General features: G+C 38.3%; 2 protein-coding genes across 10 annotated transcripts in view; one reads left to right on the top strand and one right to left on the bottom strand.

The window, feature by feature from the left end:
- The window catches only part of SORCS2 (sortilin related VPS10 domain containing receptor 2), a 594,699-nt gene extending 586,618 nt beyond the window's left edge, over positions 1 to 8,081 (top strand). For all 5 annotated transcript variants that reach the window (XM_033061451.1, XM_033061452.2, XM_033061450.2 and 2 more), the window contains one exon: positions 52 to 8,081. In XM_033061451.1, the coding sequence (XP_032917342.1) occupies positions 52 to 75 (24 nt within the window). In that variant the 3' untranslated portion in view covers positions 76 to 8,081. The remainder of the gene's footprint in view (positions 1 to 51) is intronic.
- A 6,456-nt stretch (positions 8,082 to 14,537) lies between these two features.
- The window catches only part of AFAP1 (actin filament associated protein 1), a 115,449-nt gene continuing 109,877 nt past the window's right edge, over positions 14,538 to 20,109 (bottom strand). For all 5 annotated transcript variants that reach the window (XM_033060075.1, XM_033060074.1, XM_033060077.1 and 2 more), the window contains one exon: positions 14,538 to 17,962. In XM_033060075.1, the coding sequence (XP_032915966.1) occupies positions 17,936 to 17,962 (27 nt within the window). In that variant the 3' untranslated portion in view covers positions 14,538 to 17,935. The remainder of the gene's footprint in view (positions 17,963 to 20,109) is intronic.

Below are 20,109 nucleotides of genomic sequence, written 5' to 3' on the forward strand. Positions count from 1 at the left end.
GGAGTACCTGAAATACATTAATGTTGGCCTTTTGTTTCTGTATTTTCCTAGGCAATCACTCAGGCGTGGTTTTGAGCATCAACTCCAGAGAGATGCACAGTTACCTGGTTAGCTGATATTTGCAGCTGAACACAAAAACCGAAAGACTCTTCCCTGTTTCATTTTTCCCTGGTGTGTCCCAAAATTGCAAATATGACTGTAAATGCTGATGGAGAGAAGGTTTCTTATCAGTCCTGTGGAAAAAAGCATCCACCATCAGTTACTAAGGGTGAAGGATAACATGTCTTGTGTTCACTCTATGGCCTGGGAACTCATTATGATTGAAACTCCAACTGTAGTAGCAAATCTGTAGCCCTAGACACCTTCAATGCCACCTTGTTTCTTTTCTGTATGTTTATTTTTAGAATGATTGACTGTAACTTTTTAATTATATTTTTAATTGAGGATTTCAGTGGAAGGCTGGGAGTCTTCTGCCCAAAAAGGTGATTTTTACACAAGTGACTAGACCAGAAGAGATGGTTGGTTGATCACAATGACAATTTTTTAGGAGGCCAAGTTTTTCTGTACTGGAAAAGGACTGAGCGAGAGACAAATGCACTCCTAGTTGAGACAAGCTCTTAACTTAAGCATGTGTGAGACAATCTAACAAATTTAGGCTTAGGCCCTTCTGAGAATTAAAAGAAGTAAAATGTTAATTAGGATACTTGTACTATACAATAATGCTCTTGTAAGTGTAGCAAGTCCTGACAAATTATCAGCACCAGTATCTCCCCCAATCCCACCACATGTGAAAGAAAAACACCAGCTTGATGCTATTTCCAGACCAGGTGCCTTCACTTGCAGACAGTCATTGTAGTTGCTCTTTTTTTTCTCCTGAGCGAGCCCCTCTAGGATGATGGCAGCTGCCAGATGAGTTATCCTGTTAAACCCTAGGCTGGTGACCTGTCTCTTTTTAAATTTTCAGAGAGTGTAAATACCTCTTTTATGCAGCTTTCTTTGTATGGTTATTTTTTTAAAACTTCCAATGACAGCAGCTGTGCTGGCTGGGTCAGAGTTCTGCTCTGGGAAGGGCTGGGTAGCTCTGCCATCTCCTTCCCACAGCATCCCTGTTTGGGATTTCCTCTGGCGTTCGCCCTTGCTGGTGGGAGTGGGCAAACCCCAGCCTGACCTTTTCTGCTTGGGTTGGTTTGACAATCCAAAGGGTCATGGGGATGATGGGAAGGGATTTAGGGCTTCCTGTTTGCTTCCCATCACCATAGGGTGTCTCTCAGCCCTACCACCACTGGCCCCTTTTTCTGCAGGGAGGGCAGGGGAAGGGCTTCTGGAGGAGCTGCCTGCAGGAAGGCTTGTGAGTCAGGTCCTTGTTTCCTAATCCCAGTTTTGTCAGTTGGGTCAGAGTTTCCTAATCTCAACCTCTGCATCCCTAGGGAATGGCAATGCAGTGAGTCCACACTCCTCTTGTTTTTTTCTCTGTGGTTTATTTTAGCCATGTAAGAAAACAAGTGGTGTGGTGAGTTTAAATGCCTGGCATCCTGTGTGTCACAGCTGCCTGGGATTAGGATGCTTCTCTCAGAAACCTATATAATCTCTTCACTTTTTGCCTTTGATAGAGAATAAATAGCTCTGTACTCACTGAATGTCATACTGACGCTAGTGACAAGCTCACACTCCACCTTGTTTAAGAAGGATACAGATAGAGCATGGTCCAGAATATGCAAACAGAAAATAGGGAATGCTAGTGAAATAGAAAAGAACTGTCTTAAAATCAGTGTATGCACTGGACTCATTCTTCCATGTAGCTGTGAATATAGAGCATATTATCATCAAATGCAGCAGATTGGGATGTAGTAATTCAGTGTAGTACTGTAGGCTCTCATGAACCCCATAGGATGTATGTGTAAAGCACAAGAAAATCTAGATTATAAATTTACTGTAAGGAACTAGGGAACTAGGTGAAATAGTTAGAGTGAAGATTCTGAAAAGCACTTGCAAACTGCTCAGGAAAAGATTTACAAAAATTGTTCTAAAATTTCTGCCTATTTAGTTGTATAGTGCCATGTAAACTTAGCAGAGAAGCAATGCCCTGGCTGACTGTTGTATGCCAGACTGTGGAAATCCAAGGTCTAAAATGTATCTGAGTCTGGGTTTCTTGAAGAGAAGTGCATGTACAAAACATGCTGTGAATTGGAAACTCTTGGGATCATTGCACCAGGGGCTTTCCCTCCTCACCAGCTCTTCTTGCTTTTTCTAGTGGAAATGAGCTGGAGCAGTGAATAAAATAACATTGCAAAGATCTTACTTGTTCCTGTGAAATAAATCTGAAATAAATTGTTGGTATAGGGCAGGTGAGTGGCAAACCAGTTTCATGAACAAGGAATGGGATGGAAGCTCCAGCTTGGGGTTGTTCTCACATGGTTAGTCTGATTGGCAAAGGTCACACATATAATTTATGCTTTAACATCTACTTTAATACAGTTAATTCAGGGTGATTTGTGTCTCTGATCACAGGAGTCTTTTGGAACACGGTAGAATATTTAACTGCTTCGTACTCTAATTAACACAGCACAATGTAGTGCCTGTAATAATTTTTTCTGATGCTTATTAATTTGATTCATGCAGCACTCCTGTGAGGTTGGTTTGTCATGTCTTAAAAACACTGTTTTCTAAAGATGTGTTGGTATTGCCATAACTGTATTACTAATACCCAGCAGATAATAAAGGAAGCCTTTGATCTCTCACAAGAATAATTTTAAAATTAATTATTTTAAAATTGAGAAAGTAGTATTACCATTTTCTCATTCATGGTGTCTTGGTTTATCTGAAAATGAAAAGACTCACTAGTGCTAGTTCTCAGATCTCTTGCACTACATCCATGATATCTTCACTTTTTATCCTTTATATGCATCTAAAATCCTGATACAGGAGTATACAGAAACACAGAGTTGCTTCTATGCACAAGTGCTAGTCACATGTGTGCATGCACACATGCAGTATTTGTACATATTTTAGTGAAGTTTTTTAGTGGGAAAGGGTGATGTGGTGGCTAAGAAACAGAAGATGACTGTCAGATACCTGGATTCTGTACCCAGACTTTGAGCAAGTTACTTCCGTTGTATGTGCTCCAGTTTCCCCACTTATAAAATGGGCCTGATAGTAATTACCTACCTCACAGGGGTGTTGTGAGGCTAAATTAATTACTGTTTGTTCAGGATCATCAGAGCAAGAGAATTTTGTGAGCCTAAATTAATTTATGTTTAACTCTCTTTGTTTTACTTGTAATTATCATTGTTCTTTAAAGTTCTCTACTGAAACCAACTCCAATTGTGTATAAATGTAAAAAATGTATAATCCAAAAAAAGGTGCATCACTGGTAAAAAAGAAAAGAAGAAGGTACTTTTATTGAAACACTGCTATTGCAACATACTTTGATGTGGTAGCACTGTAACATTGGCTGTGATTTTGCTGTTACACACTAGAATTGTCAACTCACTTCTCTTCTTTGTTATTTGATCGAAAACGTTACAGAAATGGGTACAGTGATATTTGTCAGCAATGATATTGAACTATACAGAATCAAAAAAACTGGCAGTGTACTGGCCTCATTGGCCTCTTTTGGCCTTCTTAAAATCTGAAATATTTGCAATTTCAAAAACACTCTGTACTTTTCAGAGTGCTCCAAGCAGTATGATCTGAAGCATTCTAACAGAGCCATCAAGATTTACAGCTGTTTTCTTTGCTTTCTCTTTTGACATTGAATGTTTTATATGGCTTTGGAACAGCCCATCCATATAAAGTACTCAGAAATGCTCAGAGGACAATTAGGGAAAATGCACACAGTGTTGATTAATTTTTCAATTATATAAGCAATATAAACCAGTGTATATTTTTATACTCTGTTGGAAAGGGTGGTGGAAATGCCTGTGAAGAAATAGAAGGTACCAGCCTGAAGTGAGATGTTGTTTTCCACAGTTCACATCCAATTTCTTGGAACTTTTTTTATGATATTCTCATTGAATAATATCCTTCTTGATGAATTCTCTTCTTTCAATGACTGGTGTAATGAGGAGTAAGCTCTTTATTCATATAAGGTAGATGATTTGCTAACTAACTGTCCTGTAAACAAAAACAAATCAGTGCTTTGCCATTAGTAGTTCCTAGTGCAAAGCAAGTTTCATCTGACATGATTATCATGGTTAGCCATGTTTTCAGTCCATTGAGACCTTCTTTTAGTGGGAAGACTCTACTATTGTATGCTGTATCTTTAATAGAGTCAATATAATGGAACTGCAGTAATTTCCATCCTCCTTACGCAAATACATGCTCAAAGAAAAGTATGGGGGAAAAAAATCTTTATTAAGAAATTAAATACATGCATTCAGTTGTTGTAGCTTTTTGATGATGAACCAGAGGTTCTGATAAATTTTGAATTTCTAGTGTTATTTCAAATCAATGTTCCTAAATAGATAGAATCGATGACAATTTCAGTCATTGACTTTTCCTGTGTTTCCTATTAAAAAAGTTTTGTAATTTTTTATTAATGAGGCTTCGGGGGAAAAGAGAGACTAAATGTTTTATTTCATTGCACAGACCTTGCCAGTTGGAGTTATTATAGTTGTTTTATTGTATATTGATTGATACCACTGTATTGTTTCCATATTCATTTTTATTTCAGTATTTTAGATGAAAGTAAGTGCCAATTCCTCTAAAACATTGGATTTCCACCAGGACTAAATTTATAAGCATTTACCTTTATAAATCTTGATTTTTGAGATGCAAAATTTTGTTTTGTCTTTCAAGTCCATCCAAAAAGCTGCTTCCTGGCTCATTTTCTCTGATTCAGTCCCAGTTGCACATTGCTTCTACAGCTCTCTTCAAGGGACTGGCACATAGCCAGTACTAGTCTGAGAAAACCTAAAACTTTCATCAGTATGGTATTTAATAGATTGTAAGTAAGGTCTGCTTAGATAATTTTCTTAAGTTTGCACTTTCATGTTCTGTATTTCCTTTCAGTATCTTGCCATTTGCCCTCTCAGTGCCATTTAAATGCATTTTTATTCCTGTAATGTTTTTGACTTATTTTTAGACTGTAATCATCAGTGACAAATAACTCAGACCCCTGGTTAGCTTTTGCAATTAATAGCCTAACCCTGCAGTCTTTGGGAAATGCCAAGCTGTGCCCTCTCAAATTTTTAATGTTCTGCCCCAAGCCAGCCCTTCTACCAACAGATCACCTCAGGAGCATTGCCTCCAGTTGTCTGTGCATGCTCAGACTGGAGGGAGTGCAGCCCAGTTCCCAAATCTGGCTGGGAATGCCATGCAGATAAAGTTCTTCATTTTAAGTGTGCTGCCTAAGCAGAGAGGGTGCATATTACTGGGGAAAGAAGAACCTCTAATGGCACTTCAGGCTGCTCTGGAGGCTAAAGAATGCATCCTCTTGGAGTATTTTTTCATTGAAATCGATACATACAGTAAGTTAGTTTCATGATTTTTAATATGAGATCTCATTTCTGTAAGTCTTCAGTCCCAGCTTTTTTTTCCTCCTGTTAAATGGAGTAGCAAATTACTTAAACTATGAATTGTGGAGCCATGTATGACTTCCATTCTTTTCATCCCTTTTTTTTCCTTATGTGAAGCTTGTCAGCATTACTGTTTCCAGCTAGTTTATATGGTGGTAGCTGAGATGATCTTCTGTAAGATGGTATCTAACATAAGAGTTACTGGAAGGCTTTGAAATATGACATAGCTGTGTGAAAAAATCCTTATCAAAGAGCTGGTATGATTTGCATTAAATACTTTTTGTTAGTACCTCTAATAATACATACTTTTAATTGCAAACTCTTTGCCTCTCTCTCCTTCCAGATTGATTTTCTTTCAGAAGCAACATTTACTGCCCCTGAAAGGAAATGCATTCTTTCCTTTACAGTAATTTTGCTGAATATTTTTTCCTTGCAACACTTGCATTTCACACAAACTTCATCTATCTTGATCAGCCTTGATTTCTGAGTTTCTGTAGAATTTGCATCTTTACAGTGATTACTTGCAATACAGTGGACATAAAGCCTTGTCGAGCAGCAAAAATACAAGTAGCAGTACCTGGCACTGTTTAAATAATATGCCTTTTTTCATGTATTTTTTATGGTATAATAAGTATATTAATCACCAGGAAGGCCAGGCATTCTGAATACTTTCTTAGCATGTCTTATATTTCTATATTATTTGTTGCTAATTTTAGCCAGCTTTTGATACTTGTATTTAGTTCTTACTGGCAGTGTCTGCTCCTGCAGATCAAAGCAAATGAATTGGCTTATTCACTTTTTAGTAAAAGTATTAATTCACACTGCTTATTGATTAAAAGAGTTTAAAAAGGAAATCTCTATGAAATGGTGAAAGAGATACTTTTAATGAGGACAGCTCGTACAGGCAAGCATCAGGCTTATATCCATGTGGCTTTTGAGATATTTTTGTTATGGATTTTGAACAGAAAGGACTGTGCAGAAGAAGCATAACCCCAAACATCAGCAACATGCACACAGGCAGTTTGCAAATGGTAAAACTAGTCCAAAGGAGAATATTGTCATATACCACCTCTATGTTTCAGGTTCACGTTAGGACCTTTAAATGGTTAAAATTACAGAATATCTTCAAAACAAGCCAAATTCACTGGCTCCATTTACTTGTGAATATATTCTTTTCTTTGGGGTTAGTCTTTTGAGATACTGAAGTAGCAAAGTAACTGTTCATTAGGTCACCTGCATTGTTTAATGCTTCCAAATCTTTGCCAAGTAGTTTGTGAAATTATAGGAAAAAAGAAGCTCAAATTTCCAATCTTTTGTGTTTCTTCTCCTTTCCCCCCCACCCCTTCTTCTTTCGCCCTTTTGTTCTCTTTCATTATTGCTGCTCTTTGTGGCTCTGCCTTGCCTGGCTTCTCCAGATGACAGTTCTGTACAATCCACTTTTTCTTCCTTGCTTTTTGTTCTGCTTTATGTTTCTGTCTGTGTTTTTATTTAGATATGCACCCTACTGTGTCCTGACTGATAGCAGGAAGAATCACAATCTCTTCCCCATTCCTGCCTCTCCTCCAAGCTCTGCAGTATGATCTCAGTCAATGAGGTTCCCAGTGCATTGTGTCACTGCAGTCCATCTCTTCTGTTTCTTTCCCACTTCAGTATTTTAATCCTTTCAGCTTTAATTTTGGCTCTAATTTTCTCTAAATCTTTCTGGATCTCTTATCTTTTGCTTTTCAAGAACTTCTCTCAGGTGTTCATCCCAGAGAGCACATGCTTCTAGTTTGAGATGTGGATGAGTATTATACTCCCTGAAAGAATAAAACCCAGCCATTTCCTCTCTCACCAGTGTATATATTGATTTTTCTGATGGCCTGTAGTGAAATTATGTATTTAATTGGCAGAGTTTTTAACCAGTTATGTGATACCTCCCAAATATCTTTCTCTGCCTCTTTCTGGGTTGCAGGCTGACACATGGTGTTCCTATGAGTTTTGTGGAGCACAGGAAGGGCTGGATTGCTTTGCCAGCCTTGAGCTCTGGCAGGTACAGAATTGCAGCAAGGCTGGGTAGAGACACCTTGCCAGACCACTGGGCTGCATTTGTATTCCAGTATGGGAAGTGCTGAGACCCAAGCTCAGACACAACCTTTTAGAGAAGTTGTTACAACCCAAAGCTGAAGAGTAGGTGAAGTAAAGAGAATTCTTTGTTAATAGAGGATTGGGAGCAATTTGACTTGACAGGTTTATGGAATGGGTCTGTATGAAACCTCTCCTAGAGGCCAGGGGAAATGGCTTGAATTCAAGTTCCATAAAATACAGATTTAAGCAAAGTCACCAGATAAATTTGGCAGAATTATCATGCTGGAGGAGCTTGGAGGATTTAATGGGAATAAAACCATTGAAAAGCTCAGCAGTATCCTGGAAGGGTACAGCCTGTCTTAAGGAGTGTAAGAGAGATGTGGGAGGAGGGGAGTACAGGACTAAACAGGACAAGGAAATGCAGGGAGAAAGTCAGTGTTAGCAGTGTGTGTGGTTTTACCACATGTTGTTGATTTTGTTTTGCTTAAGTCTTGAAGCTTATTTTAATTTGTAATGGCAACTATTTTATTTTGTCAGTTGCATGCAGAGACTTTAAACATGGGGTCTAAAATGATACAGCATGAGAAACATGCAAAATTATCACCATCTCTGCCTATAATTTAAGACAGATCTGACTTGCAGCAACATCCCACCTGAGGTGCATGGAAAAGATGTTGCTTTCAGAGCTGAGATGCCTGTACATGTGCTCCAGATGATTGTGGGTCATTTGCTAATGGTGTTCCTCCCTAGCACAGCACTGAGCTAGGAGACAAGGGGAAAGAATTATTTTATAGAGTCTGTGTCTTGCATTTATACTGTTTAAATGTAATTTGCTAGAATGCCTCTATGAGCTGTAATTTTATAATGTATAAAGAAGATGAATGGAGCTGGTGTAGTATTCCTGAGGGTAAATACCAGTGACTGGAGTTTTCTGAACATGTGACTAGAAATTTTAATTTTAGGAACAGAGAGTTCTTCCATTTCATATATACACCAGACCTTTGAGTACAGATCCTTTTTTTTCTATTTGTCACTGACAGGCTGTGATTTATTTCCTCATGGGTGTAAAGTCATGGGTTGTGCTTGCTGCAGTGCAGAAGGCTCTGGAGGGAAAACATAATCAAATGGAGAAGTATACTTGAATTCTCTCTTCTCTGAGTTGCTTTTCTGTTATTGTCATTCTGCCAATAAACTGGGTTGGTGTTAAAAGGTGATTAACTAATTTTCATCCTCTTCCATGTGGCTGAGGAAAAATATATACAAGAAGTTTCCAGAGGAATAACAGATTGGAAGAGTGGGGGGAACTTGATAATCCAGCAGAGTGCTTTGGGAAGCTTCCACTTTTTATGTTTTACTTACCACTTATTTTTGCAAACATGTACAGTACCTGTGATTTACCTGTCTATTAAACTTTGATAGATTTCTTTGCAGAAGGTGGTTTTAAAGAATACCACCCTAGTGCATTGCAAATGTGGGTTTAGGAGGCATCAGGTACTGCCCTTAACTTGGTGTAATTGCTCTGTATTTATAAAGCAGCACTAGGAATATTGCTTCATCCTAGATTGGAGGAAAATATGGAGAGATGAGAATTTGAATGGGAGAATTTTTCTTTTTAAGAGTAAAGGATGGGAGCCAGCTTATTTACAGTACATCTGTGGCTGCTCCAGCACAGGTGGGTGCAAAATCTCTTAATCCAGTTACAGACAGATAAATACAGATTTTGCTGGCATTACCTATGACAACAAAAGGGAAAATAATGGTAATTAAACCAAGCCTAAATAATATTTTGTGGCTAATTACAGCTACAGCTCTTGGTAAGTGAAAGCCTATAAAATAAAAACTAGACTTGACATATGCCTTGTGAAGATTCACAAATCTTCAGGTAGCGTGTCTCACTACCCTGTTGTTAATGTGGAACAGTGTTTATTTGGTATTGCAGGGCCAAATTCTGCCCTATTTTATGGCCATGCAGTTCCACAGACATTATCAGCTCAACTTTGTGTTACAGAAGAATTTCATAAATGGTGAATTTGAAAAGCAGCTGCAGGTTAAAATCAGTTTTCTTCTCAATGCACCTGTGCTTACACAGGTTACTGACTGATTTTCACCATAATTTTTATTCCCACTGCTAGCATGAGAGTTCTTTGGATAGATGTAAGGTAATTACAACCAAGGTAGAACTGAATTTTTAAACTGCTTTATGACTGCTTGGTCAGCAAATGCTTAACACTGTATCCAACCGGATTTTTGACCAAGGGGTTATTCCATTCCATGTGAGGCTTCTCAACAGTCATCAATATGCTATAACCCCTACCTTTACCATACACAACTACACAGTCCTCTCCTTCTGCCTTTGCACATTCTAGTATTTGTGAAAACAGAACATGCCTTCTCCTAATTTTGTTTCAGGTGACCTTGACCTTAAGCAGGTTTCTTTGTATACAGTAACAGGGCTCAAGTGCAGAATGAAATAAATCCATAATTGGTGCATTGTCATAAATGGGGAAAAGTGTTATTTGTATATTTTTGTAAATATGTAACATTTAATGGCAGTTTTGTAGTGACGTGCTGTTTTTGAGAAAAAGAAACAAATATATGTTTGAATATGCTTGACGTAACACTTAACTGTGATCCAATTGCACAAGTTATAGCTTAATCAAAAGGTCTTGTGCAATATGTAGTGCACACACATAACCAAGTATCTGTTAGCAATCCACAAGCAAGTTTTTGGCAACTGTTAACAATGGTGATGAACTGTGCAGTACAGATTATCACGGTCTCTTTCAGCTTCCAAACATGTAGCAGGCAAACTACTGTATACGTACCTGTGTACTCCACTGCATCCAAAGGTATGCATTTGTCCTGAGAACCTGCACTCCAGGTTTTTCTTTAATAAAATTTGGTTCTAAACTCTTGATTGCTTTGTTTTTCTTTTGAAACTTTTCATGGGGTTTGTGGAGGGGAAATGGTGTAAGCAGTCCCGAGTTTGTGTGTCAGTATTTAGCAGCAAAGTATTCAACTCAGCAACACTGAGCTGAAAGGCTGCAGCAAACCTTCCTTCTCCTCTTTAGCCACTCCACTCCATCCTCCTACCCTGCAGCTCCACTCCATTCCTAGGGAAGAAGGGAAAGTCCTTGTTCCTTTTCCCTGGGAGCTGAGTGCTGCAGTGTACCTGGTGGAGGGTGACATCCCGTGGTGAGACAGAAGCTGTGCAGCCACTGAATCACAGGCTGAGTGTTTCTGTCTAGCTCAAGAATTCCGTAGGTCTCAGCCCTGATCTCCCTGTGATAGAGCGCCATCAACAGAACAAAGGTATGTGTGTGATCTTCCCGTGCCTTTATTCCAGTCTCTTATTTTCTTTTTAGTAACTGCCCTACCTTTATCCCACTCTTTTCCTAAGGAGTTGCTTGTGCTGCAGAAGCTGCATTTTCTTTGCAAAATTGAGGGGTCTGCATGTCAAAATTAGCCTTTAAGCTGGATGTAGCTGTGTGCAAGGATCAGGCCCTGACTCAAAACTCAGCTCCAAACTATATTCAGTCATATACAAAGCCAGCAAAACCAAAATCCTCGGAATTATGTCCATTGAACATGCCCATTCTGCCTACAGTCTTTGGAAATGAGATGCAAAATTATATAGTGTATTTCTATAAAGTCTTGGCCTCACTGTCCTAAACATTTTCTCCTACTGGTTCTGCCAAGGGCTCTCTGTCTTTGCCAAGGTCACTGAATTGCTAAAGCAGAATATCCCTTGCAACCCTACAGATGGGCATTCCTTCCTGCTTCAAAGTTTAGAGATGAGCTGCTTTTGGTCTAGCTCATATTTCAGGCTGGAACAGTGTTCGTGGTTTGATGAGAGGTGGTTGCTGCTGCATAGCTTGGTGCCTTCCCATGGAAGGTCTGACACTGGCACAATAAAATTGATGTTTTTTTCACTGCCTGTTGCCCACAAGGGAAGAACAGAGGTGTTGCTAATTGTCGTGGTTGTGGATGTGCAATGTGAAGTCTTATTAAACCTCATACTGGGACAAAACAGCAACATGAATTATTATACTGATTTTTTAATTAGCTATACAAACTTTACAGACTGCAGTGAAGTTTTGATAGGACCACAAATGGATTACTTATTCACAGAGTGGCTCTATTTTGAGGATCTAAAGATGGACAATTAAAAGGAAAAATAATTCAGACATGATTAAACTGAATTTTCTCAGCCTGTCCTGGTTCAGCCCTTTCTCATGGTGCCTGTGAAGGAGCTGGCAGCTGGAGGAAGGCTGTGGTGTGGGCACTCTGACCCTTCCCTGTGGCAGTCCATGCTAAATGTGAGGCTGGGTGCAGGAATGAAGCTTGAGGCTTCCCCTGCTTGTGCAGCTCAGCTAGGAGACATTGCAATTTGTCATTTTAAGTTCTCTAAGCCTGTATTGTGGCTAGCTGAGACTTTAAACTGCAGTTTATCTTTACAAAAGTCGAATCTCAAATGACATCTCATTTTCCAAATTTAGTGCTCTGATATAAATAAAAGCAAAACTCACAGAAATTCCAAAGTCTCTGATTTTTAATGATGTTCCAATAGTTCTTTCCAAGGAAAGCTCCTGCTTTGGAAGGTCAGGAGTGAGAACAGACACAGCCAAGCTGTTCCCATAAATGAGACAAAATTTGCTAATACTTAACCTAAAGGGCTACTTTACTTCAGAAACTGATTTTCCTGGAAACAGAAAAATTCTTCCACTTCTGTTTCCTTTGCTGTTGTCATCGAAGTCATATTAATTGCTACACTATTTTGAAGCTTAACTGGTTTCAACATCATCAGAAGTCATGTTTCTATAATAAAACTTCTGAGGCATAAACAACAGCCAATATTTTTTCCTGTTTTCCATTAAGACACTGTTTTTTGTTTTTTTATTTTTATTTTTGTGATTTATGCCTTGAAAGATGGATCCTATGGATCCAGCTGCTGTGGAGAAAATTTTACTGTACTCTGACCCTCATGGTTTTCAAAAGCTAAAGCAAAATAGTACAAATACTGCCCAGTGTATTTTGAAAGTGACAGAAGGATCCATTCTTGCCATTACAGCATCATACCAAAAGCCAGTCTCAAAAGAAATTTCAAAATCAGCAGTACACGCCAAAAAACAGACTAAGAAAGTAAAAATTGTTAGGGATAATTCAGTGAGGGCAATTAACAGCCTATTTAAAAATTAATAATTAAACCAGGAATTAAACTTATGTTCAGCTCAGGACCTTGTAGCTGTAACTCTATTGGTTCTACAAAATCTAATAAGAAAATTATTACCACATGATCGGGCTACTGACAAGGAATACCTCTGGTAAGATTTAATTTTTTTGTTATCTAATAAATTTGAAGGAATAATTCTGCATTGCCTTGATCTTAAAAGAGAGATTCTTGCTTTAGAAGACAAATTGAAAAGAGTATGATACACTGCTTTATAGAAGGGAATGTTTTTGTAACTGCTGGTGTGGAAAAAAAAAAAAAAAAAATTTTTCTGTGAAAGAAAACAGTTTCATTTATCAGTAGCAATGTGTCAGGGAGCAGGGGGAAGCACACAAGGACACTTAAACCAAACACACTTCCAGCCTCCCTGGAGCTGCTCTTCTGCTTTGACAAAGGGAGCTTTGTGTTTGATAGCTTTAAGCAATTACTTTCTGCCGCGAATTTTGTTTATTGTTTATGGACCCATATAAGCTTGTAGCATCAATAAAATTCTGTGACAAGTTCTGCAGCTGAATTGGGCAGTTGTTTTGAACCTGATCATTAATTTTGATACCCTCAGTGTTTGTACTGTTAGTGGCAGGGTCTATTTTGTTTCCTCATTTTTATAACAGTCCCCTCCTCAAGTTTGTGATTTTTTGTTTTTGTTCTTGGTTTTTTTTTTTTTCCCCACACTGTAATGACCTTATCTTTGTTTTTCCCTTGAACTTCATTTTAATATGATTTTTCCTTGTCTGGAGGGATTGCTGTGCCACTTGTACCATCACCCATAGAGTTTATCTATTTAGCAGTGCCCAGACTCTGGATAATGTTGAATAGGTCCAAAAGCAGATGACTGAGACACCAGCAATGCAGGTGGTTTTCTCTTTTTTTTGCCATTTGCTTCTGCAAGTTTTGTGAATCATACAGAGCCTAGAGATACTTGCTGCATTTTAGAGCACAGGATTATGGCATGTTTGTTACTTTTATTTTTCCTGATGTGTTTTTAGGTTAATTTTTGTTTATTTTCATTTATTTTGTCTTTAACTGTTGTTATTACACAGTCCATGGACCTACCTATTATAACTACATTATGATCTTGTAGACTGTAACTAAAGAAAAGAAACCAATTAACTACTTTAGAATATCACTTCCCTCAGTTTGGGAAAATGAAATGCATATTCTATTTAAGCTTTCTACTTCATAAATTTGTTAAGAATTGTGGTGTAACAGGAGCAAGAGCACAATCTTAAGAAAAGCAGCGAGAAGTAATTACAGCTTAACACTTCTCAATCTCATCTGTCAGTCATCTATAAGAAATTGCTACATTCATCTTTAAGTAGCCTGATTATCAGCTCAGTTTAATTTTAATCCACTTTCACTTCTTAGAGATAATTTTTAATCTTTTACATATTGTATAATTTATTAGTGGAGTTGACATCTAAGCAAACTGGTGCAGATGCAACAGGCAAGGGGGAAGTGCTGCTATGAGCTCAAAATACATCAAATTCCACATTTCCATTGCCAAGAGAGTCTCCAGGCTGCATTCAGGTTGCAGGAGGTCATTGCTCAGTCAAATGGGGATACAGCTGATACCAAAAAATTCTCATTATAATGTCCAAACATTTTTCAGCTGGCTGCCACGGGAGAATGATTCTCAGCTGAGGCTATTGCAGACTGCTAAGGTGCCACCTTAGCACCTTAAGGTGCTTCTGGAACTGACAAACACCAAGAAACAACACTGCAAATCCTTTTTTTGACAGGTAACTTTATTAATAATGGTCTTGGATCTGTCGCACCTACCAGGTGCCAGTCTTTTTTCACACTTTGCAAGATTTTCTGAAGATTAAACTAGAAAGGCATAAAGTTAGTTGAAGCTACTAAGACACACATTTGAAGGTGGGTCTATTTTGACTTTTGTTTTTTTTTTTAACAGAAGTGTCCATGAATGTATGTCAAAAAAACTTAAATACACTGAGAAATACAGTAGAAAGGCTATATTTACAGTCAATTATAATGGGCACTGCCAACATATCCAATAACAAAAATAAAACAAAACCTTTTTTTTTCATGTTTCTATCATGCTTTTTTTTTCACAGAGATTTTTTTTAAATATGATTTTGTTTTTTAAAAAATACAATAAGGAAATAATTACATTCTTAATATGAGAACATTATCATACAACATACACCCTGGGCCAATTAATTTGAAAGTGTCTAACAAAACTTGATACTAAATTAATATTCTCCATTTGAAAAATCAAGTTGTCACAATCATCTCATTTAAAAAGAACGCCCTTGATCCCCCAAAGTTATGATCTGGGTTTTTATTTTTTTAAAAAGCATCACTCATTTAAAAAATACCAAACAAAACAAACAATTTTTAAAAAGCACCTGGTACAGTAACAGGCATTTGGTGAGGAAGCAGAAGAGTAACATTTTCTTAGAAGACATAGAAATGGTTCAAAATAGGAGTTTTCCTTTAAAACAAAAGTCATGCTGCTCTATGGCTGAGTTTGCCTGGTGATCCTGAAATCCAAAAACGGTGAAAATACAAACTCTGTCGCTCTTTACAAAAAATTGTGCAGCAATAGTGCTATTCAAGGCAACAGAGTACATTTCACAGCACTGAGAGTGGTCTGTAGAGAGAGGTTATTTCCCAAGCTTTTTGGTTTTCCTCCTTTCAAAACCTTGGCTATTATACAGAATAGACTAAAGCAGTGATGGCTTTGTGGAGCCTTTGCTGGAGGAAGAGTGAAAGATGTTTGTTTTAGGTGGCAGCCCCTGTGCAGCAGGCAGTACAGGGACCCAGGGTGCTGCAGGTGCTGAAGGAGACCTGCACCTACAGCAGAGCTGAAGAAGGCTCCACCACACAACTTCTGTTTGCCTGGGCAGAGATTTACACACATTGACTCAGGCATGGATTAAAACCTGTCCTTGCCAAGGAATTTATTTATTTTTTTTTATCATGGGATAAGGAGGTGGAAAGAGACAATGCCAATACTGGGTAAACATGACAAGTGATCTGGCTTTTGACTGCCCTGCATTACTTGATGCAGGACCACTTCTTAATGGCAACTGTTACATCATTGCTAACGTTGACTAGAAGCCTAATTTGCATTATAAATATGTACAGATATAAATTAAATATTTATTGAAATATACAAATAAATAACTTAATTTGAAATAAAAAGCCTAAATGAACTTACTTTTGCTTCAAATTTGTTTCTGCTATTATTTATGGGAATTTGATGCTGTTTAGTCCATAGTCATACAGTACAGAATGTGCCCTCTAGTTAGACAGCTATAAGTGACTTAAACTAATATTAAAAAATTGTGTTTTCAATGAAAACCACACTGACACTTGCTTTCCTACTGTATCTGCATTCCTGTGGCACTTTGTACCAAGTACAGTCACAGGAAGCAAAGAACCTTTTCTCATGCTGGGCCCCAATTCTGCACTGCTGAAGTCAGTGGGATCCCTGGCCCTAAATGCATTTGGGAACAGGACACAGCCCTGTCTCCTCTCTGCTGTCAGGTCTTTTGATAGCTCTGTGCCTTCAAACCCCACAAGCTCCTGCAGGAGGTCCTCTGGCATCCAGCTCAGCTGAGAATCCCAGCGCACCCTCCAGGAGTTGCACACACCCATTCCTATAGGTGAGATTATCTGCAGGCTTGGCCATAAAGGGATGTGATCCTTGGTAACTGCTGTCTTGCCAACTTCTGTGATTTTAATTGCAGTCTTAACTAATTATCAAGACTCCAGCCCTCATATCTGTGATTAAATACTACTCATATTTTGAGGTAATTTTTAAAATTAATTTTCAACTCCTCACAGTTGAGGTGGAAAAGTATCTTGAGAGTATAATTGAAAGCTCTCCAAAGGCTTAAAAAAAAGAGAAAAAGAAACCATCTTATTATACATTCTCCCCCCAACCCCCTTCTAATTTTTTAAAACCAATCTTGAGATTTTGCAGGGCTTCAGTGGTAATTTACTGCATGTAATTTCTCAGGAATTACATGGATGGAGACAAAGAAAAACATTTTTTTTATAATTTTACAGACTAAAATGCAAGAGGCTGTTTCCTAGTAAACAGAAATGGACTCTTGTTTAAGAAAATCCCCAATTATTTGTTAAACTGTTTATAAAAGAGTCTGAAAATTATCACCTTTTCAGTCCATCTTCCTCAAAAATAATAGCTGAGGTCTGAAAAGACAAAGGAAACTAAGTACAGCAGTGTTCTATACCTCAAGTTTAACAACACTATATTATAAAAAACAAAACAAGACTGACTGCATAAGTTATTCTGAGTTGCCATTATCTGCTGAGGACTAATTTCAATTGTTTTCTTTTTCTTCTTCAAAATGGATAGAAGAGAAGCAGTATCTAAAAATACCTGTTTGCCTTTTAAAAAAATCAGGAACAAGTCATAGTTTAAGAACATGACCTTTGAAAATGACTGGTGCTTCAGAACAGCAATGAAGAGAACATACAAAAACACATCTGTCTCAAAGTTTGGCAGCTTTTTATCTCCCAATGACAAAAGCATCTGTCTAAGAAATATCCAAAAAATGCTTCACCAATGAGTTGTTGTCATGCCCTGCAGAGCTCCTGGGCCGAGCAGGCACTGCTGCTTCTGGGAGCACATTTCCTCAGTTTGTTTTGCCATGTGAGCAGCTACCAGCAAAGCCTCTGCTGAGGAGTTAGACCTGCTCTGTGGCAGTGTTCAGAAGGCAGTTTTAACCTGTAAGAGTCAGGATTTCCCACCAATCTTCAGCAGTGTTCCAGCCGTCTGATGCACTATAGTTAACATTCCTGGTTCTCTGCTGGTTCAGCAAAGTAAACTTTCAACTGTGACTTTATGCTCCTTTTTAATTCCTATTGTTGGGTGTTTTTTGGTTTCCATTTTCTTTACCAGTGAAGTTGGAAAGGAGTTACAGCTAATAAAAAGGGGCACATGTAGTTACACAGCAATACAGTAGAGGGAATACAGGCAAATTAGCGCCAAGCTACCATTAACTTAACAGAGTTATAAAACTTCTTATGTTTTATCACTTGATGTGACCTTTCAGGTGAGTCCTTTGCAGCCTATGTCTTGGTCTGTAGTAGGTAAGGCCTTTATGGAAAGTGAGTGGCTTTGCTATGTTTATGTTCCATTTTTCATCTCCCATTCCTGGAAAGGGGGGGAAAAAAAGATACAGAAAATGTTAAAAGAAATCAGGATATTTCACTGATGTCATCATATCTGCTAAGCCACAACTGGGATCAATAACAGTTTTTCCATTAACTTTGCTGGATTCAGCCCACAAGTCAGGGAATGCTAACAAGTATGTTCTGACAGTCTGTGCACAGCATCCACCCTTCCACAACAATATACAGCAACCTATTTTCTAGTGCAGTGCAAATAAGCCATGTTTGTGCTCTGCAGAGGGGACTTCTGGAGCAATTCCCACCCCACAGCTGGTGTAAAGCACTCAGTTCTCCCTGGGTAAGGGAGAGGCTGATTTAAGTACACAGAGCTCTCTAAGTGACTTGTGTGAGACAGCAGGAAGCTCTCAATATCTCTCAGAGCTGACAACAAGTGACTGCTTTACTGTTCTTCAATTTTTTCATTGTAAGACTCATGGCAAACACATAATTCTATGGCTAAAAAGATCAATTTAGCAGAGAGACTAACAGGCAGGTTAAGCAAAACACGTCACTGCATTGCATTTGTTTCCCTTATATAGTATAGATAATCCAAATTGAGCTATTGCCTAGCAAGTTAAGAAATTGGTTTGACTTTCTGTGCTTCAGTTTCCCCACCTGTTGGCTGAGGACAAAGACACCATCCACAGCAAAACATTTATATAATGCTTTTGGTTTTATGTCTCAGACCAAGGTATTGCCATTTCTTCTGACACCTGCAGCACTTCCTATCAGTACTAGCAGCAGAAGGGCTGAAGCAGGATGGGCTCACCTTAGGACACCCACACTGCACAGTCCCTGAACCACACCCTTACAGCCATCAGGAACTACTGGAGATCCACAGAAGGTGGCCTCAGGCTCCAGCAATCCCATAGGAGCAACCACCCAGCTGCTCCTGGCCAGGCACTGGGGGCTGCAGATCCCTCTCTGACCCATGCACTCTGCAGGCAGCCTGCTGGCCTGGCTTCCAGCCTGAATTCCTGAATTTAACACTCATTCCACAACGTTTAGGAGCTCTGACTGAAATCCATTACTTATGCATATAAATGGCTGTCTCTGCTGCTGAAAGCAGTAAGAGCACTCGTTTGGCTGAACAGCTGTATGACCATGACACCTCTTCAGCTGTTGTAAAATAACAGTAAAGGTCACAGTTGATGACTGCTACAGCAATGTAAGAAAAAAAAAACCCTTGGGTTTAAAGTCAGACAATAATTTACTTTGTTTCTAAACTTGTGTTTGTTTTTTTTTTTTTTTTTTAATTTAAATGGTGCTTTTACTAAAATTCAGTGTATTTTAAATATTCAGTTTTGCTCTTCAAATTATGGTAATTCTAAAGTTAAAACACAGTACTAGTAAAAATCAGATTACTTCTAAAACTCTATTAAATGTATATTCTCTATGGATATGCTACCAATGCTATAAATGAAGTCCTTGGCTAAGCAACTGGCAGGAGAATTTTTTGAAGTGTTAAATAAGCCTTGAAAGCAGAAGCTTCTTTTGCAGGTGCAGAAGGAACTTTTTCTTTCTTTCCGCTGCTCGTGATGGTTCACACCAAAGAAAGAATGTTTACATCAACACTGACAGCCTGACTGGGAGCTGGGAAACTGGGACAGCTCCTTTTCTTCTCCATCCTTCAACACAAGCAAGATGTAAGATGCTGACATCCACCAGCCCACTAGTTTCAAAATAAATCAGAAATTCTAATTTCAGTTTTCTTGCTGCACATAAAAATTTGGTTTTAGAAACTAATTTGATATCTAAATGAATATGTGAAATGTTTAAATAATTGCTGTACAGCAAGGATATTTGAATCTTTTAACTTCTCTAGGACTACTGACGCAGAATATTGTTTTCTGTATTTTAATTAGAGTCTCCATTTCTAGCCAAGTACAGATTAGACAAAACTGCAATTAAAATGCCTTCTGGCTTCTTAAAAATATGCATCACTACTTTCTAGAAAAAATTTAAAGATACCTGAAAAAAGAAAAGTTAAAAAATTCAAATGTATGTATGCATATATGTGTGTATGTATAGTGTTGCCCTGAACAGCCAATCCCCAAATTGCTGTTCTTTCTCACACTTGTACAACACTAGACCTTACTGCTTCTCTCTGTGTTTCCCTCTAATGTCAGT

Source organism: Catharus ustulatus, chromosome 5, assembly GCF_009819885.2.
Source record: "Catharus ustulatus isolate bCatUst1 chromosome 5, bCatUst1.pri.v2, whole genome shotgun sequence".
In the NCBI taxonomy this organism is placed as follows: domain Eukaryota; kingdom Metazoa; phylum Chordata; class Aves; order Passeriformes; family Turdidae; genus Catharus; species Catharus ustulatus.